Genomic DNA, 22,422 nt, shown 5'->3' with positions numbered 1-22,422 from the left:
TGGTGTTCTAGTGGTCCTAGAATGAAGATGCTCAACACAGAGAAGACAGCAGGTTAACCAGTTTTAATGGAACCAAATGGTTATACAATAAAATTTTATATACATTCACAAAGACATCTTGCAACCTTCCTAGGACTTGTAGAAAGTAAGCAGTAGGGAGAACATCCATATGAAGATACTCCAGTAGGAAATGGAGATTAGTATTTTGGTCTTTTCACTTCAACCCTACAATGGAAGGAAAAATAGGTCAGTGTAAGATCAATACACTGAACAATTCCCACAGGTCCCACAAAGGAAGAAAAATGCTGCTCACCCATCAGCTTCCATCTTCTTTCTCTTCTCAATGATCTGCAAGAAGAACAGTGACATTCTAAGTTCACTGGAGGTTCAAGGCTAATAATCTATCTCTCACTTACATGGCTCTCCAACCCCCTGCTTGTTCTTGGGTCTATTGAGCCAGTATCTTCTCCCAGCTAAAACACTCCCACTAAGGGACAATCCCACTTACTGCACTAATCTTCTTCCACTGTCGATCAAGCTCTGCCTTGTCATTGGTTTCCTTGAAGCGCCTGGTTTTCCTTCCTTCAGACATCTTGATACCATACTGGAATGCAGCCCTGAAAAGATCCATTGGGAGAAGATGATATTAAAGATTTTATAGCAGTAACAAGGTTTTCCCCCAAAATTTCCATATCCCTCTCCTTACTCCCTACCCATATTCAGATCAACTCACTTGGGCAAAGCCTCCTTGTTGTTCATATACTCGCTGTATTCTTCCTGGGTATCAAAGTCCCAGCGGCCTAAGGGGCCTTTTTTGTTTCCCTGTAGTAGGACAGTACAAGTGGATGAAGAAAGAAACAGAAAAAGTATTTTAATCCTTGATTAAAGTCAGGCTGGGCTGGGGATGTGGCTCAAGCGGTAGCGCGCTCGCCTGGCATGCGTGGGACCCGGGTTCGATCCTCAGCACCACATTCAAAAACAAAGATGTTGTGTCCGCCAATAACTAAAAAATAAATATTAAAAAATTCTCTCTTTAAAAAAAAAAAAAAAAGTCAGGCTCTCCTGAAATCCCAGGTGCCACCATTCATAAATCCTACCCTAATAAAAAAATAAAAGCTTTCTATTTACTCACTCTGTATCAGGTATTGTTCTGAACACTAAACATATATCTTAATTCATTGATGTGACGAGGGAATTATATTTTTGTTTTCTTCATAAAGAAACTAAGGCAGTATCAAATAATAAAATAACTTAGCAAGGTCACAAAACTAATAAATGGCAATCACAGGATGAAACAATTATAGAAGAAACAATTAATCCATACTCTTAATCACTGAAGTATACTGAAAACAAGGAAATGAGATGTCTCCACAATTAATGGTATTAAGGGTGGCTTTATTTTTAAATTTTGTTTTGTTTTGGGGTTCCAGAAATTGAATTCAGGGGAACTCGACCACTGAGCCACATCCCCAGCCCTATTTTGTATTTTTATTTTGAGTGAGGATCTCATCAAGTCGCTTGGCACCTCACTTTTGCTGAGGCTGGCTTTGAACTCGCGATCCTCCTGCCTCAGCCTCTTGAGCGACAGGGATTATAGGCATGCACCATCATATCTGGCTTAAGTTATTATTTTTTAAGACAGAGGAAGGCTGGGCACAGTGGCACATGCCTGTAATCCCAGCAGCTCAGGAGACTGCAGCAGGAGGATAGCAAGTTCAAAGCCAGCCTTAGCAATGATGAGGTGCTAAGAGACTTGATGAGATCCTCACTCTAAATAACAATACAAAATAGGGCTGGGGATGTGGCTCAGTGGCCGAGTTCCCCTGAATTCAATCCCCAGTAACCTCTCAAAAAAGAGGAAAGGGCTGGAGTTGTGGCTCAGTTGTAGAGCGCTTGCCTAGCATGCATGAGGCACTGAGTTCGATCCCCGGCACCACATTAAAAAAATAAATAAATAAATAAAACAAAGGTATTGTATCCATCTACAACTAAAAAAAGTTAAAAAAAAAAAAAAAGATGAAGACTTCTAATACTGGCTATAACAAAATTCAGTTATTTTCTAAAAACTGCAATTCCTTCTGCCATTCCACTTACATATTAATGCTTGCTTACTGCCTAGGAATGGGACCAAAGCCTGATACATAACTGTAGTAAATAAAAAAAGAATAGATTTTTGGACATATCTCATTTGATCTTGGCAAACCCTAAGGAAAAGGAAATGTGCTAAAGAATAAATGCCCAGGTCCCAAACATCCTTCTAATTTCATACCTGGTCCATTTTGCTATAATCCACCTCCTCATCACTATCCACAGCCATGTCATCCATCCTAAAGACAAGCAGCAGTTAAACAGATGCTGTAGACTCAACAATCATGCTTCATGATTCACAAACCCATGCATCAGAAAAGGCCACCCCTCCACACTTCATCCAGAACCTAACAGTTCTTCCAAGTAATAAATAAGCAGCCTTGGATCTCAGTATATCAAATTTTTACTTCACCCCACAATTTGTTCTCCAGTCATCCCAGCCTCCCTTTCTTAATAGGGTCCTACGTACGTGGCTGGGTAGCACTCTGCATAACTGTTGGACATGCCAAAGAAATCTCCCAGCTGCTTTTTGTCCTCTGGTTTCTTCAGCATATGCTATGTTAAAGAATATACTACACAGAATACCACCTCTTGCAGAAAAGCTTCAGGCAAAAGGAACCAAGGGCTGAAGACCTCAACATGAAAATTCTCAGAAGCACACTGTGAGTTTGGATGGATCCTCTAAGGAAGGGGCAAGGCATCATTTTATTCCTGTCAAAATTGAGCATAAGGCAAAGCACGTAGAGGTAGGAGGGATCAGGGAGGCAGGCAGAGCTGTAATGAAGATAAAACAGCTCTTTAACTCAGAAACATTAAAATAAAGGATATGATTCTGTGCCTTCCCAGCCAGCAGACCCAGCAAACTTTTCATTGATGGACTTGATCAACTCCTTGGCAGAACCAGGTCCTGAAGGAAAGAAAGCTCTGTTTAGACTTTGAATTAATACGTTTATAACCTCCACCTCACAAGCCAGGTGCAGGGGCACACCTGTACCCCCAACTTGGCAGGCTGAGGCAAGGGGACCACAAGTTCAAGCCCAGCCTTAGCAACTTAGCAAGACCCTGTCTCAATATAAAAAAGGATGCAGATGTAGCACAGAGGTGAACCCCTGGATTCAGTCCCACAAAAAACAACAAAACACCTCCCCATAATACATCAACATATTTCCAACTCATGCCTTCATTAAAACTTTTTTGTAAAAGCACAGAATTTTATGTAACAAAATTTTAACCAAACTCCAACTCATAACAAATTTCTGTGGTTAAAATGGCAGTTGGGAACCCAGAACACTGCACACTCAACTTCTGTCTCACCTCTTTAGAACCTCAGAGCTGGAGGAATTATATCTAAAAGCAAATATGTCCTACCATTGCCCAGGAAGATGGGAGAATTCCAGACTCATCCTGTCTATTCCATGAAATAAGACATGATTCTTAAAATGAGTCCAGAACAAGGAAGTTTCCTAATGCCACCAGCCCTTGAGCATTACTTCAGATTCTCAGTCCAGGGGAAAGCAAAGCTGCTAGATGAAATAAGAGATGCTATGAATATGACCCACCTTTGTCAACATCCATTGGCTGGAAAGGAAATGAAAATTAAGGTGAGTATCACTTTAATAGATTCCCACCTATCCAGCCCCCAAGTCCAAATTGATTCCCTGCCCCACCTTGCCTGTATTTCCAGATTCAGTGACCCACCCATTAGTTGATGCAGGTGCTGCTGTGGAGCCACAAGGTGCCTATAACAGCAGGGTCCCACACCTGGCTGAATGGGCAGAGAGGAGCAGCTCCACCACTTGGTACAAGGGTCCACATCTCACCTCATCATCTACTTTGGGTTTTTCAAAGTAGCTGTGCCGCTTCTTTTCCTCCTCTCTCTCCCGGTCCCGCTCTCGCTCCCGCTCCCTATCTCGTTCTCGTTCCCTCTCTCGATCCCGATCTCTGTCTCTCTCGCGATCACGCTCCCGTTCCCGGTATCTCTCCCGTTCCTTGTCCCGGGGTGTCTTGGTCGTGGAAGGGACATAGTCCCCAATGTCTTCAAAAATGCTTGGGAAAACAGAGATCACTAGCTGTGAAAGTCACATACATTTCTACTTAACCTAGCCATTGCTCCAGTTTCTCATACCACCACAAACAACTTCCCAAAATGCCAAAGGAAAGAAACACAGAGGCCCTCCCCTCAGATTAGGTGCTAGGTTTAAGTACATACTTCATGTCAGCTTCAGGAGGTTTCTTCTCTTCCAGCTTCCCTGCAATGTAACCAGGAGTCAAGAAAACAATCCTTAGTTAATACCCACTCAGCTTCACCATCCTTTTCATCTAAATGCCCTTTCAAGCTTCTTCTGTTTAGAATACAGGACAGGGACAGGTGTGATAGTGCATGCCTATACTCCCAGCTACTCAGAAAGGTGAGGCAGGAGTATTCCAAGTTTAAGGCCGGGCTGGGGAACCTAGTAAGATCCTGTCTTAAAAAATAAAAAGGAGAGGGAATATAGCTTAGTGGCAATATGCTGGCAAGTTCAATTCCCAGTACCAAAAAAAAAAAAAAAAAAATTAGGATGAATGCTACCACTCTTCCTTCTCATGCTTCAAACCTGACCACTGCTTTCTTAGTAGGTCAAGTAGGAAGAATCTGGATATACTCATCTTTGCCAATGCTCCATTGCTCCCATTTTTATCTGCTCCCTGAAAACCTCCCAATGTCCTGGAGACACAAAGCTCCAGGAGACCTAGGTTCCATCACTGAACAGCCAGCACTCCAGAGCTAAGGTTTCTCTCCCTAATCCTCCAGGTACCTTTATCCTTCTTCTTGAGCTTCTTGTTGCGGGTACCCTGCCTCAGGTACGAAAGAATCTGGGTAAGCTTGCTGATGACAATGTCATTTGTGGTCAGTGTAGTCTGGGCCTGCAAACCCCAAGCAGCAAGAATATTATTCCACTGAACAGGAAGCTCTTTTATTTATTCACTACTGACTTGGAAAATTAAAGGATGAGTTACAGTTAACCAGGTAAAGATAAGAAAAACAGATGTTGCAAAGCAGTCCAGACAGAAGAAACAACCTGCACAAAGGCCCTGGATCTAGAATATTCAAGAAAGTCAAAATGACAGAAGAATAATAGAGAGGCATGGTGAAGAGACTATGAAGGCCAAATGTTGCAAAGGCTCATAGGCCATGGTAGAGATTCTGCTCTTTACCCTGAGAAGGAACCACAGAAAGTTTCTAAACTATAGTGAGATAAAATTTGCATTTTAAAATCACTATGGGCATGTGTAAATATCATAGTGAAAGCTGGGATGGAGAGATTAAGGATGTCTAAAGAGTTCAGGGTTTCCTTTTGGAAGGAAGAGTGTGGTTTGGACTGAAATATTACTGATGGAGATGAAGAAAAGTAATGGATTCAACTGAAACTTATGAGGTAAAAAATAAAAAGGAGTTGGTGATAGGATAAACAAAGGACAGAGCACAGGTGAGGCCGATTCTGAGATTTAATGATTATGATAGACTCTTACAACTCACTCACCTCCATGGTGGGGCAATCAGCCTTGCTGCGAATAAGAGTAGTGGGGATATCCGTGTCAGCATACTCATCATCCAGGTCTACCACATAGGCCATACGACCTGGTAGAAACAGCTCATTCCGTTCATATGCTTTGCTCTTGAAAAGCATACGGTAAACATTGCGGCCTGCACAAAGGGGAATAGTAGCAAGTAGCCAATAAAAACCTTCTATTATATCAGCAGTCATTTATTAAGTACTTGCTCTGTACCAGGAGCTATGCCAAGTGTTATACATACTTTGCTTCCTTCAATCTTTCACAAAAGCTCTGGGAGATGGGCATTATTATTCCCTAACAAGACTGAGAATTAACTGATTCACCTAAAGTCATACAGTTACCAAGTAACAGAGCAAAGAATGGGACCCAGGCAGCCTAACTTCAAAGCCTGAGTTCCCATTCACTCTTCTACAATGCCTTCTCAAGGGCACTATGTGCCCACATTGTGTTAGATCCTGCAAGAAAGAAGGATGAGGTTTAAGGCAATACTTACAATGATGGTAAAATAAAGCTACACTACATACTCAATATTATAAGTACGCTTGCTGTACATTTCATTTTTCTTCATCCATACGACAATTTCATGAAGTAAACATTAAACTAACTTTTCACATATGAAAGCAAAATCGGTTACCTAACATCACATACTTAATGTGATTTCATCATGAGGATTCAAAGCCAGAACTCGCTGACTCTATATCCTGAGTTTCTAATCACAAACCATGCTATCTTCCTTTTTTTGGGGGGTGGGGGGTAGTGCTAGGGATGGAACACATGACCTCATGCATATGCATGCTAGGCAAATACTATAGCACTGAGCCACAACCACATGAAATAACTAGGTCCATGTCTGAGTTCTATTGGAATATTTCATGGGAACTAGTTAATTTGGAGGCAAAATGAGATTGAGGGAAAAGGAAGCATACCCTGCTGAGAGCATCAAATTCCCTACAATTCACCTGAATTGCCCTATCATTAATATAGAAATCCTGTACTCACCCAGACGTGTTTTAAATTCAATTTTGTTTTCAGGATCCTCATCTTTCCTGAAAAGACAAAAAATAATTTTTTTCTTTAGGTAAATGTACTTTTTTTTTTTTAATATTTTTTTAATTGTCAAGGGATCTTTTATTTATTTATATGCAGTGCTAAGGATCGAACCCAGGGCCTCTCTCATGCTAGGCAAGCACTCTACCACTGAGCCACAACTCCAGCCAGGTAAATGTACTTCTATTTTAGGGCCCAGCATTCTAAACTCTTAAGCCTTTCCTTACTTGGTTTCCTTCTGGGGCTTTTCCATCAGTTCCTCTTCTTCTTTCTCTTTGCTGGCAATCTCAGCTCGTACCTAACAGGAAATCAAGATTTAGACACTATTCACTTTACATACATTTACTGAATATCCACTATACCACACTGTGGTCAGAAACAGAAACACAATATTAAATCAGACAGACACTGTACTTAATGTAATGGAGGTTACAGCAAGATGAATAGACAAACAATTTCAACAAAGTGTAATAACTGTTATGTGAAGTAGATGGGTAATACAACGGTGCAGCGCAAGGAGAGTAGGAGGGCTTAACCATATCTAGACGATCAAGGAAGGCTTCCCTAAGAAAAAAATTGTAGGCTGATACCTGATGGGTGAGTAACAATTAGCCCTACAGGGGGGCCATATTTTGCCCTTCCCAACTAGATGGTTGGGACTACCATGTATCTCCATCCTCATCTCAGCAAGGTCCACACAAAAGAATTCAACACTTTAGTATTACGGCACACCTGATCACCATGACTCACCTTTTGAAGCAGAGCAAAATCCAAGCCTTTCACCAAATGGGTATGTTCCATGTCACCACCCAAGAATTTGGATTCCTGGATCAACTGTCTTCTCTTCTCTGCGGCTGATTTGTCCCTGCATAATGAAAAAGACCCCACCGGAAGAGTCCTTTGTGGCTATCAAGTGCTTCTTAAAATGGCATAGTATGCTTATATGACAGAGATGCTGAAGGAAGCATGCCCCTTGGTCCTCTTGGTACTCACGCCTCAGCAGTAGGGCCCACAGCTCTATAGTTAGCTGTGGTGCTAATTAGCTCTGTTTCCTCATAATCCTTGTTCACACCATCTCTGCGTTCCTTGGCCCGGTCCCGATACTTCTCTGCTAGTTCTCTTTCTCTCTCAATTTCCTGTTGGCGTAACTTGGCATAATAACTGTAACCAGAGAAATCAGACATGTAAGTTATACTATCTCAGGGTCATCAGAACCACTTCTGCCTGTTTCCCTACATCTTCCTCCAGCTCTCTATGATAAAAACTGATAGAACTGCCAGCCAGTTCTTGATAAGTCTTCAAAATAAGAATTAGAGCTTCTTCCAGTTCACAGACATACTGTTCCAATGCCCACTTGGGACACTCCAACCATCACTAAAAATCTTTTTAATGAACCTGTAAGGGTATGAGAGACTCTTCCATATTGCAATTAAAAAAAAAAAATCCCCTGAAACTATATCACTTTTTAAATTTTAGTTAAAAATACTTTATTCCTTGTTGGTCCACCTTAGAAGAGCAAAAAAGGAGTGTAACAGGTCCAAAAAGTTTAATATCACATAAATAATAATCATAATGATAGTAATATGATGAGACTCCAGAGTCTAAGCTGAGATAGGACAATAACAAGCTCAAGAACAAGCTGGGAAAATTAGTGAGACACTGTCTTAGAATAAAAAGTAAAAAGGGTTATGTAGCTGTAGCTTAGTGGTAGAGCACCCCTGGGCTCAAACCCCCCTGCCACCAAAAAAAAAAAAAAAAATCCATAATGAGGGCAGCCAAGACTTAATGAGTAGATTAGAAGTTAAACAAAGTACCCCAAGGCTATCTGGCTAGAAACAGATAAAGACAAGATTAAAATATAGGTAGGCTGACTCCAAAGCCCTACAATACCACTTTTTTTTTTTTAAATATTTGTTAGGTGTAGATGGACACAATGCCTTTATTTTATTTACTTATTTTATGTGGTGCTGAGGAACGTACCCAGGGCCTTGTCCGTGCTAGGCAAGCGCTCTACCACTGAGCTACAACTCCAGCTCCCCCTACAGCATCACTCTTAATGTTATCACTCCTCTACATTTATAAAGTAGAGAACCTAAAAATGAAGGAAAATCTCAGTCTCTACTCTTTCCCCAAACACTATCCACCTTAAAACCCACCACCCCTTCACACCCACTTCACCTTTTCTTTTTTCTCCTTCGTGCAGCAGGGTCTTCATCCTCATTGTACTCCCTTGGCATTCTAGAAAGAAAACAAGAAATTCACTGAAAGTAAAATATTGCCCCAGAAATCCCAAGAAGTGTCCTTAAGAACTGAAGCTGGTCTAGAATTTTGGCCAAAGCAACAGACTAAATTGGGCAGAAATCCACATTAATACTTACAGGTAAACAGTTCTCAAATTTTAAAAAGCATCAAGAAGATCTAGAGTACTATGAAAATTATATAGTCTCAAGTATACCCCCCCAAAAGTCTGAATCTGTGGGCTGGAACAGACCCAGAAACCTATATTTGCAACTGTAATGACTCATTAATGTAAGTTGTCCATGGAATATACCCTGAACATCCCCATCATCATTGGAGCTTCAATCTTCTCAAGGAGAAAATCAGAACCTCAGGCTTTAAAAAAGGATTAGCTTTCCAGCTCCCAGGATATTCTGGATCAATAGAAAGGGATAGGAAGGAAATGGAAGAAAAACTGGATCACTTGAAGACTTACTCATGGTGACGAGATTTAGAAGGTGGTGCAGAAGTAGGTGCAGCCCTTGGGGTCATAAGAAGTTTCCTGAAGTCTTCATTGGTGAGTTTTGATCTAAAAGAACAGGCAAATTTTTAAAAAATAGCACCCAATAATAAATGTAAAAGAAACATGAAAAAAAAAATTACCTTTATTAAAAAACAGGGAAATATGAACTAAAACAAAGACATGCCACTTTCAACACATTAGGGTTGACTTCTAAAAAATTTGATAAATCAAGTATGAGTGAGAACTTGGGAAGTGGGAATTTGAGAATTTGAGAAGCAATATATTCTCATATACTGCTGACAGGAACATGAAAAAGTATAAGCAATTTGGAAGGTAATTTGGTAGTATTTATTAAAATTTAAATATAAGGATCATATGAATCAGCAACTCTCATTTTTCTATATTTAGCCCAGCCAATGAGTCATATGTACATAAGAAAGCCTATAAAAAGTAGTTCAATTACCAGGCGTGATGGTGCACGCCTGTAATCCCAGCAGCACAGGAGGCTGAGACAGAAGGATCACAAGTTCAAAGCCAGCCTCAGCAAAAGCAAGGTGCTAAGCAACTCAGTGAGACTCTGTCTCTAAATAAAATACAAAATAGGGCTGGGAATGTGTAACTCAGTGGTCAAGTGCCCCTGAGTTCAATCCCCAGTACCAAAAAAAAAAAAGAAAAGAGGTTCAATTGAAAATATCATGAGGTTGGAAACAACCTAAATGTCCATCAACTGAAGAGTAACTAAATAAATTGTGATAGTGTTTCTCAAATGTGGGACATACAGCAATGACAGTATAAGCAATCATTTAACGGGCATACTGACAAGAATTCTCTCTTGACCAAACTAAAGATAGACTCCTTTGAGTCCTCTTCTGATTAGGCCTTTCCTTCTCCTACTGACTGCATTCTTCAACTCTAATACAAGAGTAGGGATTTATAGAAAATTACTAATAAACCTTGCTGGTCCACCTTAGAAGAGCAGAAACGGAGAGTAACAGGTCCAAAAAGTTTAATATCACATAAATAATAATCATGATGACAGTAATATGATGAGACTCCAGAGTCTAAGCTGAGATAGGACAATAACAAGCTCAAGAACAAGCTGGGAAAATTGTTCGTATGGTATGGTGGAGGGAACGACTTAATTCTTTGCTCAAATCAAGCCAAGGAAAAGGTTTAGTCAAATTAGAACTCTTGGAGGGGCTGGGGTTATGGTTCAGTGGTAGAGTTCTTGCTTAGCATGTGCAAGGCACTGGGTTCGATTCTCAGCACCACATGTAAATAAATAAATAAAAGGTCCAACAACATCTTAAAAAATTTTTTTTTAAACAGGACTCTTGGAACTTGACTAAAGTTTAGTCAAGGAGGAAATCCTTATCACCGTTGTGAAAATAATCTCCAAGATATTAAGTGATGTTTTAATAAAAAATAGCAAAATGATAGCTGCAGTATACTACCATTTAAATATTTTAACTAGCAAAACAATGATAAATTTTCCTCAGGTATTTAAATATATGTACAAGTATATTTAAAAATAATAGGAGGAAAAGATACACATAAAAAAGTGAACAGTTGTTATCTCTAAGAAATAGGCTGAAATTTGTGAGATTATTAAAGACAACTTTACCCTTATTTCCAATCTTCTAATTCTGTACAGGAGAATTAACTATATAATGTATAATAAAACAACATATTTCAAAAACTAGAAACTTTCCTGACAAAATTTAACTCTAATACTCTTATTCAGTGGGCTTGATACAGTCAAGGTTCATAGAGATAATGGGCCAAGTTATGCAATTTTTTTGACCATCCTTGCTGACAAGATATTCTCAATTCTTTCACCATCACCATCACCACTCTTACTCACTGATAACTGTTTCCATGGTCCTAGGGCAAAATACTCACTGGTGGAAGGAGTGAGGATCATCCACATCATGGCCATCTGGGGCCAAAGGGTTGGAGAACGGCTCACCTAACAAAAATAATTGACATTAATCAGTCTCTTGTACATCAGGTCCTGTGCAAAAACTGGAAATTAGAGCAGTGAACAATACAGAAAGCAAGAATGGCAGTGATAATACAATGTAATAAGTGCTGAAATAGGAAAATACAAGGAGCTATGAGAGCAAAGGAGGGCTCCTAAACCTGCTCTGGAGGATTAGACTTTCCCAAAGAGCACATCTAAAATTCATGAAAGATCTGGGGCACTCCTGTTCTCTGTGCTACTTGGAGACTGAAGCAGAAGGATCGAGAGTTTTAAGGGTAACCTAAACGATACAGCGAGAAACACAACTTAAAAACGAAACAAAACCCTAGGAGAAAGCAGAATCTCTGCAACCCACTAGTCGAGTTAAGTAAGGAGGTGACGGGGGAGAGGGCGGGGTGGATTCACTGATAACAGACACCGGTCGCTGCTAAGGCAGAGGTCTGGAAGTCTGAAGCTGCCTGGCGTCTCTCGGGGCCCACCGGCGTCTCCCGACTTAAGCTTAATAGCCAAAATGACGCGCCAAGTGCTCCTAGTGGCGCGGGAAAGAAAGAGAGATGGCCACAGCCTTACTATCTCGCTCTGGCATTTCGTCCGCGGTCTTTCAACGCCAGCAAGTGCTGAGTTCCCAAGAACCAAATGGACAACAAAACAGGAGCCACAGGCCTCTTCCCAGAGTACGCCCCGGAAGTCGACCACACTGCTTTGCGTTCCCAGCTCTTCCGTTTCCTCCCTCTCGCACCTCTCGCCGTCCGCCCGCAGAGTGCAGTCTACAAGGCTTTTTTGGCATTGGCTAAAGCTTACCCCGCCTCCTCGCATCATCCAATCAATGGCGTAGGCTGTGTGTCCGCTATTGGTCCGACTGGAGAACTTGGCTGGAAGGCCTGAGACTGGGAGCTTGAGTACTAGTTAAGATGGCAGCGGCCGCAGCCGGTCGAGCAGCGGGGGCAAAGTTGGGCCTGCGTGAGATTCGCATCCACTTATGCCAGCGCTCGCCCGGCAGCCAGGGCGTCAGGTGAGGCGCAGCGTGGCGAGGCGGGAGGGCTCCGGGACGCCGGGGTCACGACCTCGACCTCCCGGGTGTTTGGGGAAGCCCGTGCCCACAGCACGCGCGGCGCTCTCTCCGGCCCCGTAGGGACTTCATCGAGAAACGCTATGTGGAACTGAAGAAGGCGAACCCCGATCTGCCCATTCTAATCCGGGAATGCTCTGATGTGCAGCCCAAGCTCTGGGCCCGCTACGGTGAGTACGGTCGCTGGGAATGTTGGACCCGTGTGGAGGAACAGGTTCGAGAAGAGGGGCTGTCCAAGGTCACACAAAAACGTGTGGAGAGGGTATAATTCCAACTTGAGGCTGCTGTTGCCAATGAAGAAATTAACATTTGTGGGGTTATATAACGCTTTGTATCTCGGGCAGCATGTCTATGGGGGTAGCCGGCCCCCGCCTAGGTACCGGGAGTTTTATAGAATGGGCTTGATTTGAAGACGCGCCTGTAATCCCAGCTGCTCTGGAGGCTAGCCTCAACAATGGCGAGGGGCTAAGCAACTTAGTGAGACCCTGTCTCTGAAATACAAAGTAGGGCTGGGGATGTGACTCAGTGGTCGAGTACCCCTAAATTCAATCCCTGGTACCCCCCCCCCCCCGCAAAAAAAAAAAAAACAAAAAACAGAATTGCTGGTTAGTTCGCCTCAGCGTAAGTTCTTCCCAATTACTTGTGGCCAGTGCGATGGGTGTAAAATCTCAGTAACGTGCAGCACTTAGTTTTAGAGGCTGTCCTGAGTGCTTATCTGCTTAACTCATTTAATCTTCATTAATCATTTGAGGGTGTTGATTCTTTTCTCATTGTAGAAATTAGAAGACTGAATCAAAACTTTATAAAATATACCTAAAGTTATCCAGCTAATATATAACAGGGCTCAGCCTTTGTATTCCCCCCAACACACACCCTTTTTCTAGAATGCACCTCTCCTGGACTTCCATGGCTTTTATGTTACTATCCAGGTTGTTGTTATTGCAGGTCTGAATATATATTACCCTCCTCAAAAGTGCATTCCCTGACCAGTTATGTAACATTGCATCAGTCCCTTTTAGTCATACTACCTTATTCCAATTTATTACAGTCCAAAAATCTCTTACCATGTTGTCTGACACACAATAAGCATGCAGTAAATATTTATATTACCAAACAGTGGCATTTTAATCACAGCTGTTAATTATATCTTGCTAAAGCATAAAGGGGAGACAAACATAAGTAACTTAAGTGCATTGTGCCATATATTATGCCAGAAGTTCACTGGATTAATTCTATACATACAATTTGGTAGTCCCACTCTGCACAGTACATGCTAATTACCTCTCCACCTCTTTTTCTCTTCCCCTCAGCATTTGGGCAAGAGAAGAATGTCTCTTTGAACAACTTCAGTGCTGATCAGGTAACCAGAACCCTGGAGAATGTGCTAAGTGGCAAAGCTTGAAGTCTCCACAGAAGTGTATGAGCAAGAGCCCCAGAATCTGAGCTCTGTTGGACTGAATACAATATGGAAAAATGTGTTCCCCTGTTCCTTATAAAGCTTGTGCTGTAAAATGTTGCCTCAGAATGTTCTTTATTTTACCCTATACTCCTTATTGTACAATCACTGAGACAAGGTAGTTTAATACAAAAATAAAGCTTTATTATCAAAAGCCACCAGCTGACCCAGGTGCAGTGGCAGACACCTGTCATCCAACTACTTGGGTGAGGCAAGAGGAGCACTTGGGAGTATGAAACCAGTGTGGGCAACACAGTACAACCCCATCCCAAAGGGGGGACCGTAGCTGATGGGGGAGGTCCAGGGCCTCCAGAATAAATGAGCCAGAGAGTCCCCTCTGGGCCATGCTGGGTAAAAATCTGAGCAACTGGGCTCCAAAGGTGTTGGCTTAGGTGCAGGAGCAAAGAGCATGAGACCTCATGATGGTTCTAATATCCCAAAGACGCCATTGTTTACCCCTAAAAGAAGCTTGGGAGGCAGGATAATGTGTGACATTGAGAAGCCAGGTCAGCTGCGAAGAGCTATCTGCTGGAGGGCATGCACCCGATCCTGAAGCTGGACCTCCTCCTGATGCCTTTCCAGAGCCCGCAGCCCCGATTGCTGCAGGAAGGCCTGGACAGCCTGGGGGCAGAGAAAAAAATAATAATTAAATACTTGAGTCCCCATGCCCTAAAACTCAATTCCCACAACCTCATGGGTTCCACTTCATGGAAGAGGGTGCATTGCCAACAAGATGAGTTCTAACCTGCAGCCCACATTAGGCCAGTCTAGTCCAGAGAAGCAACTATAGTTAGGACTATAAAGTAAAGGAAGTATGGTGAGACCAGAGGTGTCGGAGCTGGGGAGAATAGCAGGGCCCAGGGCCAGAAATCTACCTCTGGCTGATACAGGAATAGCAGCTGTAGCAGCTCCAAACTCTGGCCTACTACTTCAGTATCAGAGAGGGCCAACGTGTTCAGCAAGCAGGGAAGCAGGGGTCCTGGCCACAGCTGCCGGCAGTAAGCTGGACCCTTCTCTGCAACATTGCAAAGAACTGTGAGTACCTGTGGAGAGACATGTATACAGTCCCCAAAAAGATGAAAACCAAAGATTTTAGAGAGAATACATGTAGTGCTGATCACACACCTAGACACTGCCTGGTTCTTTCATATACATGTATTGTAATCCCCATTTTAAGTGAGACTGAAGCTTAAGGAAGGAAAGTGCACTAATCCAATTTAGGAACTCGCCTAAACTGGTCTACCTCTGAAATTATACCACACCACCTGCCAGCTCTCAGTTAACTGTTCTGAGGGTTCAGGACTGTTTTTGTTTATACTTTGACAAGGAGGTCCTAGACTCGTGACCCAAATACATACCAGTACACTAACCACATTAGATAGTGGCAACAGCTGCAAGAGGGGCTCAATCAGATCCAAGGAAAGCAAGGAGGTACACAAAGTAGGACTGTTTGCTGTAAGGGAAAAAGTCAGCATGAAGTACCTTAAATTTGGGCCTGAACCACTGTCCCCCAAATCCTACCCACTTTAGACATAGGTGTACTTCCTCATAGCCCAAGCTAAAGTCCAGGCCCTTCTCAGTCTGGAGCAAGAAGTGCTGCTCCAGACCAATGGTCTATAGGGCCCTGTGGATAAGGAATACCTGCCCCTGATGCCATCTCAGTCCTGGCATGTGCAGGAACTTGACTTCCTGAGTTCAACAGCCTCTGCCCTTCTTCACAAGGCCCTTAATTACCATTCTCATCTCCCTAGGAAGGCAAGGATTTCAGAGACCTGACTATGATTTTGGGGACCTGAGCTCCTGGATTTCTGAAAAGGCTTAGGGAAGCCACAGTCTCATAGAGATCCCTACCCTATCATCATCCTTGGAGTCCCCTTCTCCTGGCCTGACTGGAAGTTTAATTTATACCTCTATATCCTATAGCACAGTAGCTTCTGGCTCTGTGGTCTGGCTATCACCAGGGGATTGAGTCAGGAAAAGGATTCCATATTTGTGATGTGTATGTATGTACATCCAACACCCCATAGATGTGTACTTGAAGTGAGTATGATGTTTAAGCACGGGAGCGCATAGTAGGGAATTAATTGTGAGCACATCTGTGTGTATTGCAGATACACCCATTCTGTCCCCATGTGTGTTTGAGTCCATGTGTGCCCATGGCAGAGAGTTTTAACTGCACTTCCAGTCTCCTTGCTCATGAGACCCAGTGTGATCACTTATCCCCAGAATCCTGTGTACTGACTAGGTCAGGCAGCGGCCTGGCTGGGTTTGAAGGACAAAAAGAATGCTTCTGTCTTAAAAATGTTTCTGACTGAAGCCTTAGCGGAGCCTTATTTACTTATTGAGGCCTCTTTGGTAAGCCTGGGGAACAAGCCAAGGGCAGGAGGAGTATAAGGCTGATACCTCACTTCCCTATACCCACAAGCAAGGACAGGGATCCCTGAGCTATTCTTTCAACCCACCATGAAGGAACTGGGGCAACTGGAAAGGAAAAGTGCCTGACAGCCATAGTAGATAAAGGGTTCCTCTCCAGGAAGTCATTTCAGGGCCACCTGCCCATCAAAAGATACGTATAAAGTGGGAGAGGTTAAGTGCAGATCTTCACTAATGGTCAGCAGGAGGGATAAGTGAAGGGCATCTCCCAGCCCAGAATGCAGGGCCCCTGTTATGGTATTAGAAATGCTCTCCCCCATCCTCTAGTCAGCATTTGCTGGATTTGAACTTTCATTCCTCCTGCTTTAGTGGGTTTCTTTCTTTCTTCTTTCTTTCTTTCTTTCCTTCTTTCTTTCTTCCTTCTTTCTTCCTTCTTTCCTTCTTCTTTCTCTCTCTCTCTCTCTCTCTCTCTCTCTCTCTTTCTTTCTTTCTTTCTTTCTACTAGGGATTGAACTCAGGGGCACTCAACCGCTGAGCCACATCCCCAGCCCTATTTTGTATTTTATTTAGAGACAGGGTCTTGCTGAGTTGCTTAGCGCCTCATTTTTGCTAAGGCTGGCTTTGAACCTGTGATGCTCCTGACTCAGCCTCCCGAGCCCGAGCCACTGGGATTACAGGCATGCACCACCATGCCCAGCTGTGCGTTGGTTTTAATAAACATTTTGGTAATGGTAGAATAAATGAAAAGTAAAATTTTAAAATAAATTTTAAAAATTGAATAAATCTTAAATATAAAATAAGGACTGGGGATATAGCTTAACAGTAAAGTGCTTGTCTAGCATGTGCAAGGCCCTGAGTTCTATCTCCAATACCACAAAAAATGAAGTTCCAGGTCTGAGAAGATTGTAGTGCATACCAGTGAGATTATTGAGTAGCCAGAGGCCCTCTGGAAGCAGGCTGGGCTGTTTCTGAAGGAAGAACTGGAAGAGGATAAATAAGGCTGCCACAATACGTTCATCTTTGAGTTGCATTTGCTCTCCCACAGCCTCTACTGCCACCTCTGTCAGCAGGTTGCTTAGACACCGGACCACAGGGCATGCGAGCTGCAAAGACAAGATGAGGGTTAGGTGTGAGAAAGAAGGGGTTATCTGAACACCAGAAGAGAAGAATATCTTCATCTAGAAAAGATGTCTACCAGGCTGTTCTGTTTTTTTGTTGTTTGTTTGTTTGTTTGTAGTGCTGGGGATATAACACAGGGCCTTGCACATGCTAGGCAAGTGCTCTACCACTGAGCCCCAGCCCACTACCTGTTCTTTTAACTTACCAGCTCCAGTCCTGCCTCCTCCGTTCTCTGGACAGCCCCCGCCAAGTCCAACAGCAGTAGCCCCAGAGTAGACAGAGCCCCATGGGTGATGAGCAGAGCATTATTCACCTGACTGTGCAACAAAAAGCAAGCAGTCACTATCCAGGTAATCCCACCTTTAAGCTGGGAAACAGCCTAAGTCTGTGGGGCTCCTGGGCCAAAGAGAGGACCCCAAAAAGGATGAAAACTCACTACAGCAATTCCAAAAACCTAAAATTCAAAGGCCTAAGTGTCATGGAAGGAAGCCCTTTCCCTGGAGTTCTGCAATTTTCCCAAATGGCCTATGTTACCTACAGATGATGTAGTGAAGGCACCAGGCAAATTCCACAGCAACCCCAGGGTTCAGTTTGGGGCCAGGTTGCATCAATCGCAGCATGTGCTGGGGGAGGAGGGAGTCCAGGATAGAGCTGCCAACAGAAGAGCTGTGAGTAGGAACCATGAAAATGTCAATGGTTCCTCCCAAATCCTTTTAGCAAGAGGCAAAGTGTCCAAACCCAAGGCTCTTCCTAGTCAGACATACAGAGTTAAAACGTTCAACAGCTTTGGAAATCAGATCTGATCAGGTATCCATGGGCTATACTACCAAGAACATCAACCTAGGCTGCACATGTGGAAAAATAATTTTACTTACGGAATGATCTTCTCTGGAGCTTCCTTAGCCTGTAGAAGCTGGGACAAGGCATATCCAAGGGCTTCCAGCACAGCCACATGAGGGGACTAGAAGTAGACAGTAAAATCTGTCTCTGGAAGCTGGATCATAAGGTCTCCTAAGACTCAGCCCCTTGACAGAGCAGAGACTAGAGCTACCCAATCAAAGCCAGTGGAGCATGCAAAGAGGAGTGATAGGTTTGCCCAGGGAAGAAAAAAAAGGCACTCACCTGGATGCAGGCAGCAAAGGCTGAAACAATGCCCTGTGGCAGGAGCTGCTGTCTTACAACCTCACTCTCCACGATCAGATTCCCCAGTGTATACAAACAGAGCTCCTGAGAGCAGGAAACAAAAACAAGGGCTGCATTCATCTCATGCCACAACAGAGATGGGATAAGAAAGATGGAACAGCCTGGTCCTTGAAGCTTATAGAGGGTAGCTAAATGATGGGTATACACATTGCTATAGCATCACGGGAAGCAGGGGGGTTTTTGTTTGTTTGTTTTCCTTGCCCCTACATATAGCTTGAATTGGAACCAATTTGTTTGGTTTTGGAACCAGGGATTGAACTTGCCACACTGAACCACTAAGCCACATCCCCAGCCCCCTTTTTATCTTCTATTTTGAGACAGGGTCTCATTAAGTTGCTTAGGACCTTACTATGTTGATAAGGCTGGTCTTGAACCTGCAATCCTCCTGAGTTGCTGGGATTACAAGTATGTGTCACCACGCCCAGCCCCCAAATCACACTTTTAAATTCTAAGCTCAGAGCAAGGTAGGAGGGTACAGGGCTTACTATGAAATCTGAGCTGTGACCAGAAAGGTAGGTGAGGAGGTAGGAAGTAGCTGGCAGGCAGGCCTCAGCCACCACAGACTGCTCAGAATGAGAAAGCTCATGCAGGCACCGAGCTGCCTCAAGCTGCAACAGGGCTCTGTTGCTGGTCAGGAGCCCAACCAAGGTCCGCATGCTGCCCTCCAGCCTACATGAATGAACACCAGAGACCTGTTAATCATGTGCTCCATTCCCTTTACACTGTCCCCTCAGAGCCCCAGCTGACCCATATCATCCACACAGACCTGATGAAAATTTGCTGTGTCTCAGGGTGCTGCAAGCCTCGACGAAGATTGACCAGAGCCTTCTCTCTCTCCTTTTCCTCTGTACCCCGCTGGGCTAGCCGCAAGAACTCCTGGACCTGAAGCCCAGAACAAAGACAGAACACACAACAGCCAAGAAGCAAGTTCTGAGATCTTCTCTACCCAATTCACCTGGGAGGCCTTCAATATCACACCACCATCCCTAAAACTTGTCATGAATACTAATATAGCTAAATCTTGCAAGGGAGCACACAGGTTGGGAATCAAGAGTGAGTACGAATACCCGCCCTACAACATACCCTGTAAGGGACCTGAACCCCAGTTTCCTCACATGAAAATGAGAATGACAGTATCTACTCTGCCTTTTTAAAAGGTTATTTCAAAGGTAACATTTAAACTCCTCAGCCTGGCAAAACCTACTCCTTCAGCCATTCTCCCCATGTAACCTACACTCCAGCAACACCTGGCATGATGTGATTTGTTTTAATGCTTCCAAGCTTTTGCATGACCAGTCCCTCTAGTCGTCCTTCAACAGACTAAAGAGTTTCTCTTGCCAGGCACAGTGGCATACGCCTATAATTCCAATGGCTCTGGAAACTGAGATAGGAGAATTGCAAGTTCAAAGCCAGCCTCAGCAACAGTGAGTGGCTAAGCAACTCAGTGAAACTCTGTCTCTAAGTAAAATACAAAATAGGGCTGGAGATATGGTTCAATTGGTAGAGTACTTGCCTCACATGCACAAGGCCCTGGGTTCAAACCCCAGTACCACCAAAAAAAAAAAAAAAAAGGGTTTCTCTTGAGCCTCATGTTTCCTTCCATTATGATAGGTGGTATCATATCACAACTGTCTCCTTCATTGGTCTGTAAGCCCTTCAAAGAAAATAACTTTTCATCTTTGTGTACCTCAATGCCCGCCACATTGTCCTGGCATAAAGTAAGCACACAATGAATAAGCAGTATAGGCTAGGTGTTAAGTGCTTGGTAAACTATTATATGAAAGCATGCACAATACAAATACAAGGCATACCCCAGTGCTTGCTGAATGTAATTTCATTTATTCATTCAATAAATACTGAACATTTACTGTATTTCATATACTGTGCAACCATTTGATTTTTTTTCTTTTTCTTCCCTCCAGTACCAGGGATTGAAGCTAGAGCCACTCTACTACTAAGCTACATCCCCAGCCCTTATTATTTATTTTTGAGACAAGGTCTAAGTTGCCAAGGCTTGCCTTGAATTTATGATCCTCCTACCTCAGCCTCCTAAATCACTGGGATTACAGGCATGCAATCGCACTTGTCTGCCATCTGGGTTTTCAATGATGGCAAATAAGATAGGAGGATTTTGTGAATTTAGAGTCTAGTTGGGGAGTCAATAAACAAGCAAATTAGAGAATACGATTAATATTCTGCAAAAAACAAACAGGTTGCCAAAATACCAATGCCAAAAGAGATCCATTTTAGATATTACAGATACAAAGTCCTTGAAACAGGAAAGGAATTGGTATATTATTCCAGGAAACGAAAAGGGGGCAGTAGTTGGGTTGAGTAAGCTGATACAGGCTGGAGATAGGCAGAGGTGAGACCATGATGGGCTTTGCAGGTCACACACAGGAAGGATTTTGGTCTCTGTGTTTTTAAAAGACCTACAGCGAGTGGCAAATGTAGAAGCTTTTAGGAGCCTGCTGTAATATCCAGAGATGGTGGTGACAAATACGATGGCTAAGTATGTAAAAAAAATTGTTAAGAGGTAAAAACGGTCAGGACTTGACAATGGGATGATGTAGAGAGAGAAGGGACAATTTATTGTGGAGGATGATGCCCCTATTGCTGGTTCGACCCACTAGATGGAGACGTAGAGTGGATCGCGTTCAGGTAGGAGGCAGACACACTTCAAATACTAGCGAGGCTTGGTGTCCGCAGGAATGGACTATAGCCCGAACCCAGTCCTGCCTGGCCCGCTCACCTCGGCTTCTCCCAGAACCGCGGCCGAAGATTCCCCTCCGGCTTCCTCCGGGTCGTCCTCTCTCAGCAGTCTCTTGCTGACCAGTTGCTGCTCCCTCCGCGCCTTCCGCAGTGCTGGGAACAGAATCGGCTCAGTGGGTGAGAGGCGACGTGGACCCAGAACTCGCGGGTCGGAGCGGAGGATCGCCTCCCCCCATCTCCAAGCGCCACCCTCACACCAGTGCTGCCTCGCCCGCCCACACCTGCCTCCCGCTCCCGTCGGCGGCGCCGTAGCTCTTCCACCCCGCCGGCCATCAACCCGGGGCGGCGGGGCTTTCGAGTCCACATGGTAGAGCTGGGGGATATCCACAAGGAGCTCACTAATCTCAAAACAGCTACACCCGGCCGCACGGAGAAAAAACGGCACCAACTGCGCAGCCGCAGCGCAGAGCGTGGGGGGGGGGTGGGGTGGAGGGACGAAGTGAGGGCGGGGCGAAGTGGAGAGGAGGGGTAGGGCAGGGCCGGAATTCCAAAGGAGGGCTGGTTGGCCAAATCTCACCACGCCAGAGAGAGAGCTAGGATTCTAATACTAGTTGCCGACTTCGCTGTCATTGTATTTAATGAGGAGCTGTACTCACTGCTTGGTCCTCGAGGATGTCTCAGTGATCTAACCTAGCCTTGGGGCATGGCTCAGGCAATCAGAGTATGCCAACAGGATACGCAGGAGGCAATGTGGTCTGAAGCTTCCTTGTTTGGGTTGGGGACAGATGTACAACTACTCCTCAATTAAAAAGCAAGTGTGAGGGGCTGGGGTTATACCTCAGCGGTAGAGCGCTTGCCTCACACATGTGAAGCACTGGGTTCGATCCTCAGTACCATATAAAGGTAAATATATTTATATCTATCTATATATGTTATCTATAGATAGATCAAGTGTGAGAGTCAGATGGGATAGTGCACGCCTGTAATCCCAGTGACTCAGGAGCCTGAGGCAGGAAGATCACAATTCAAAGCCAGTCTCAGCAACTTAGTGAGCCCCTGGGTTCAATCAATCCCTG

The 22,422-nt window shown here is 43.9% G+C and overlaps 3 protein-coding genes across 4 annotated transcripts; 1 reads left to right on the top strand and 2 right to left on the bottom strand.

Annotated features, from left to right (window-relative positions):
• Positions 1 to 48: 48 nt before the first annotated feature.
• Positions 49 to 12,124, bottom strand: Ik (IK cytokine). The gene is made up of 20 exons (XM_026384380.2): positions 11,985 to 12,124; positions 11,333 to 11,399; positions 9,404 to 9,496; positions 8,869 to 8,928; positions 7,684 to 7,851; positions 7,441 to 7,555; positions 6,918 to 6,988; positions 6,643 to 6,689; positions 5,610 to 5,773; positions 4,884 to 4,992; positions 4,298 to 4,337; positions 3,909 to 4,134; positions 3,648 to 3,666; positions 2,917 to 2,995; positions 2,558 to 2,638; positions 2,270 to 2,327; positions 734 to 822; positions 509 to 617; positions 314 to 348; positions 49 to 225 (listed from the first exon to the last, which is right to left on the bottom strand). Exons 1-20 carry the CDS (start codon positions 11,998 to 12,000, stop codon positions 198 to 200), a joined length of 1,674 nt encoding a protein of 557 aa, XP_026240165.1. The 5' UTR covers positions 12,001 to 12,124; the 3' UTR covers positions 49 to 197.
• Positions 12,125 to 12,283: 159 nt separating this feature from the next.
• Ndufa2 (NADH:ubiquinone oxidoreductase subunit A2) lies at positions 12,284 to 13,999 on the top strand. The gene is made up of 3 exons (XM_026384383.2): positions 12,284 to 12,426; positions 12,547 to 12,653; positions 13,794 to 13,999. Exons 1-3 carry the CDS (start codon positions 12,326 to 12,328, stop codon positions 13,883 to 13,885), a joined length of 300 nt encoding a protein of 99 aa, XP_026240168.1. The 5' UTR covers positions 12,284 to 12,325; the 3' UTR covers positions 13,886 to 13,999.
• Positions 14,000 to 14,090: 91 nt separating this feature from the next.
• On the bottom strand, positions 14,091 to 21,778 carry Tmco6 (transmembrane and coiled-coil domains 6). Of its 2 annotated transcripts, XM_026384381.2 has the most exons (12): positions 21,628 to 21,778; positions 21,387 to 21,499; positions 19,401 to 19,516; positions 19,120 to 19,303; positions 18,554 to 18,658; positions 18,307 to 18,392; positions 17,966 to 18,082; positions 17,637 to 17,748; positions 17,229 to 17,415; positions 15,298 to 15,392; positions 14,815 to 14,982; positions 14,091 to 14,560 (listed from the first exon to the last, which is right to left on the bottom strand). In XM_026384381.2, exons 1-12 carry the CDS (start codon positions 21,710 to 21,712, stop codon positions 14,447 to 14,449), a joined length of 1,482 nt encoding a protein of 493 aa, XP_026240166.1. In that variant the 5' UTR covers positions 21,713 to 21,778; the 3' UTR covers positions 14,091 to 14,446. The 2 variants fall into 2 exon arrangements, with proteins under 2 accessions (XP_026240166.1, XP_026240167.1); XM_026384382.2 differs by lacking the exon at positions 14,091 to 14,560 and having other exon boundaries at positions 14,820 to 14,954.
• Between the last annotated feature and the right edge of the window lie 644 nt (positions 21,779 to 22,422).

This window comes from Urocitellus parryii, chromosome 1 (genome assembly GCF_045843805.1).
Source record: "Urocitellus parryii isolate mUroPar1 chromosome 1, mUroPar1.hap1, whole genome shotgun sequence".
Taxonomy (NCBI): domain Eukaryota; kingdom Metazoa; phylum Chordata; class Mammalia; order Rodentia; family Sciuridae; genus Urocitellus; species Urocitellus parryii.
This window is presented reverse-complemented; position numbering and strand designations above follow the sequence as displayed.

What these genes read in the sequence shown, in the direction of transcription:
- Ndufa2 (XM_026384383.2), top strand. Translation starts at nt 12,326, where the DNA reads ATGGCAGCGGCCGCAGCCGGTCGAGCAGCGGGGGCAAAGTTGGGCCTG. An exon ending in CCCGGCAGCCAGGGCGTCAG is followed by an intron (nt 12,427 to 12,546) that starts GTGAGGCGCAGC and finishes CCGGCCCCGTAG; the next exon opens with GGACTTCATCGAGAAACGCT. An exon ending in CAAGCTCTGGGCCCGCTACG is followed by an intron (nt 12,654 to 13,793) that starts GTGAGTACGGTC and finishes TCTTCCCCTCAG; the next exon opens with CATTTGGGCAAGAGAAGAAT.
- Ik (XM_026384380.2), bottom strand. An exon ending in CGAAGGAGAAAAAAGAAAAG is followed by an intron (nt 7,852 to 8,868) that starts GTGAAGTGGGTG and finishes CTCTGGTTACAG; the next exon opens with TTATTATGCCAAGTTACGCC. An exon ending in AACAAGGAGGCTTTGCCCAA is followed by an intron (nt 618 to 733) that starts GTGAGTTGATCT and finishes GGATCTTTTCAG; the next exon opens with GGCTGCATTCCAGTATGGTA.
- Tmco6 (XM_026384381.2), bottom strand. Translation starts at nt 21,712, where the DNA reads ATGTGGACTCGAAAGCCCCGCCGCCCCGGGTTGATGGCCGGCGGGGTG. An exon ending in ACACAGCAAATTTTCATCAG is followed by an intron (nt 19,304 to 19,400) that starts GTCTGTGTGGAT and finishes TCATTCATGTAG; the next exon opens with GCTGGAGGGCAGCATGCGGA. An exon ending in GCTCCAGAGAAGATCATTCC is followed by an intron (nt 18,083 to 18,306) that starts GTAAGTAAAATT and finishes TTCTGTTGGCAG; the next exon opens with CTCTATCCTGGACTCCCTCC.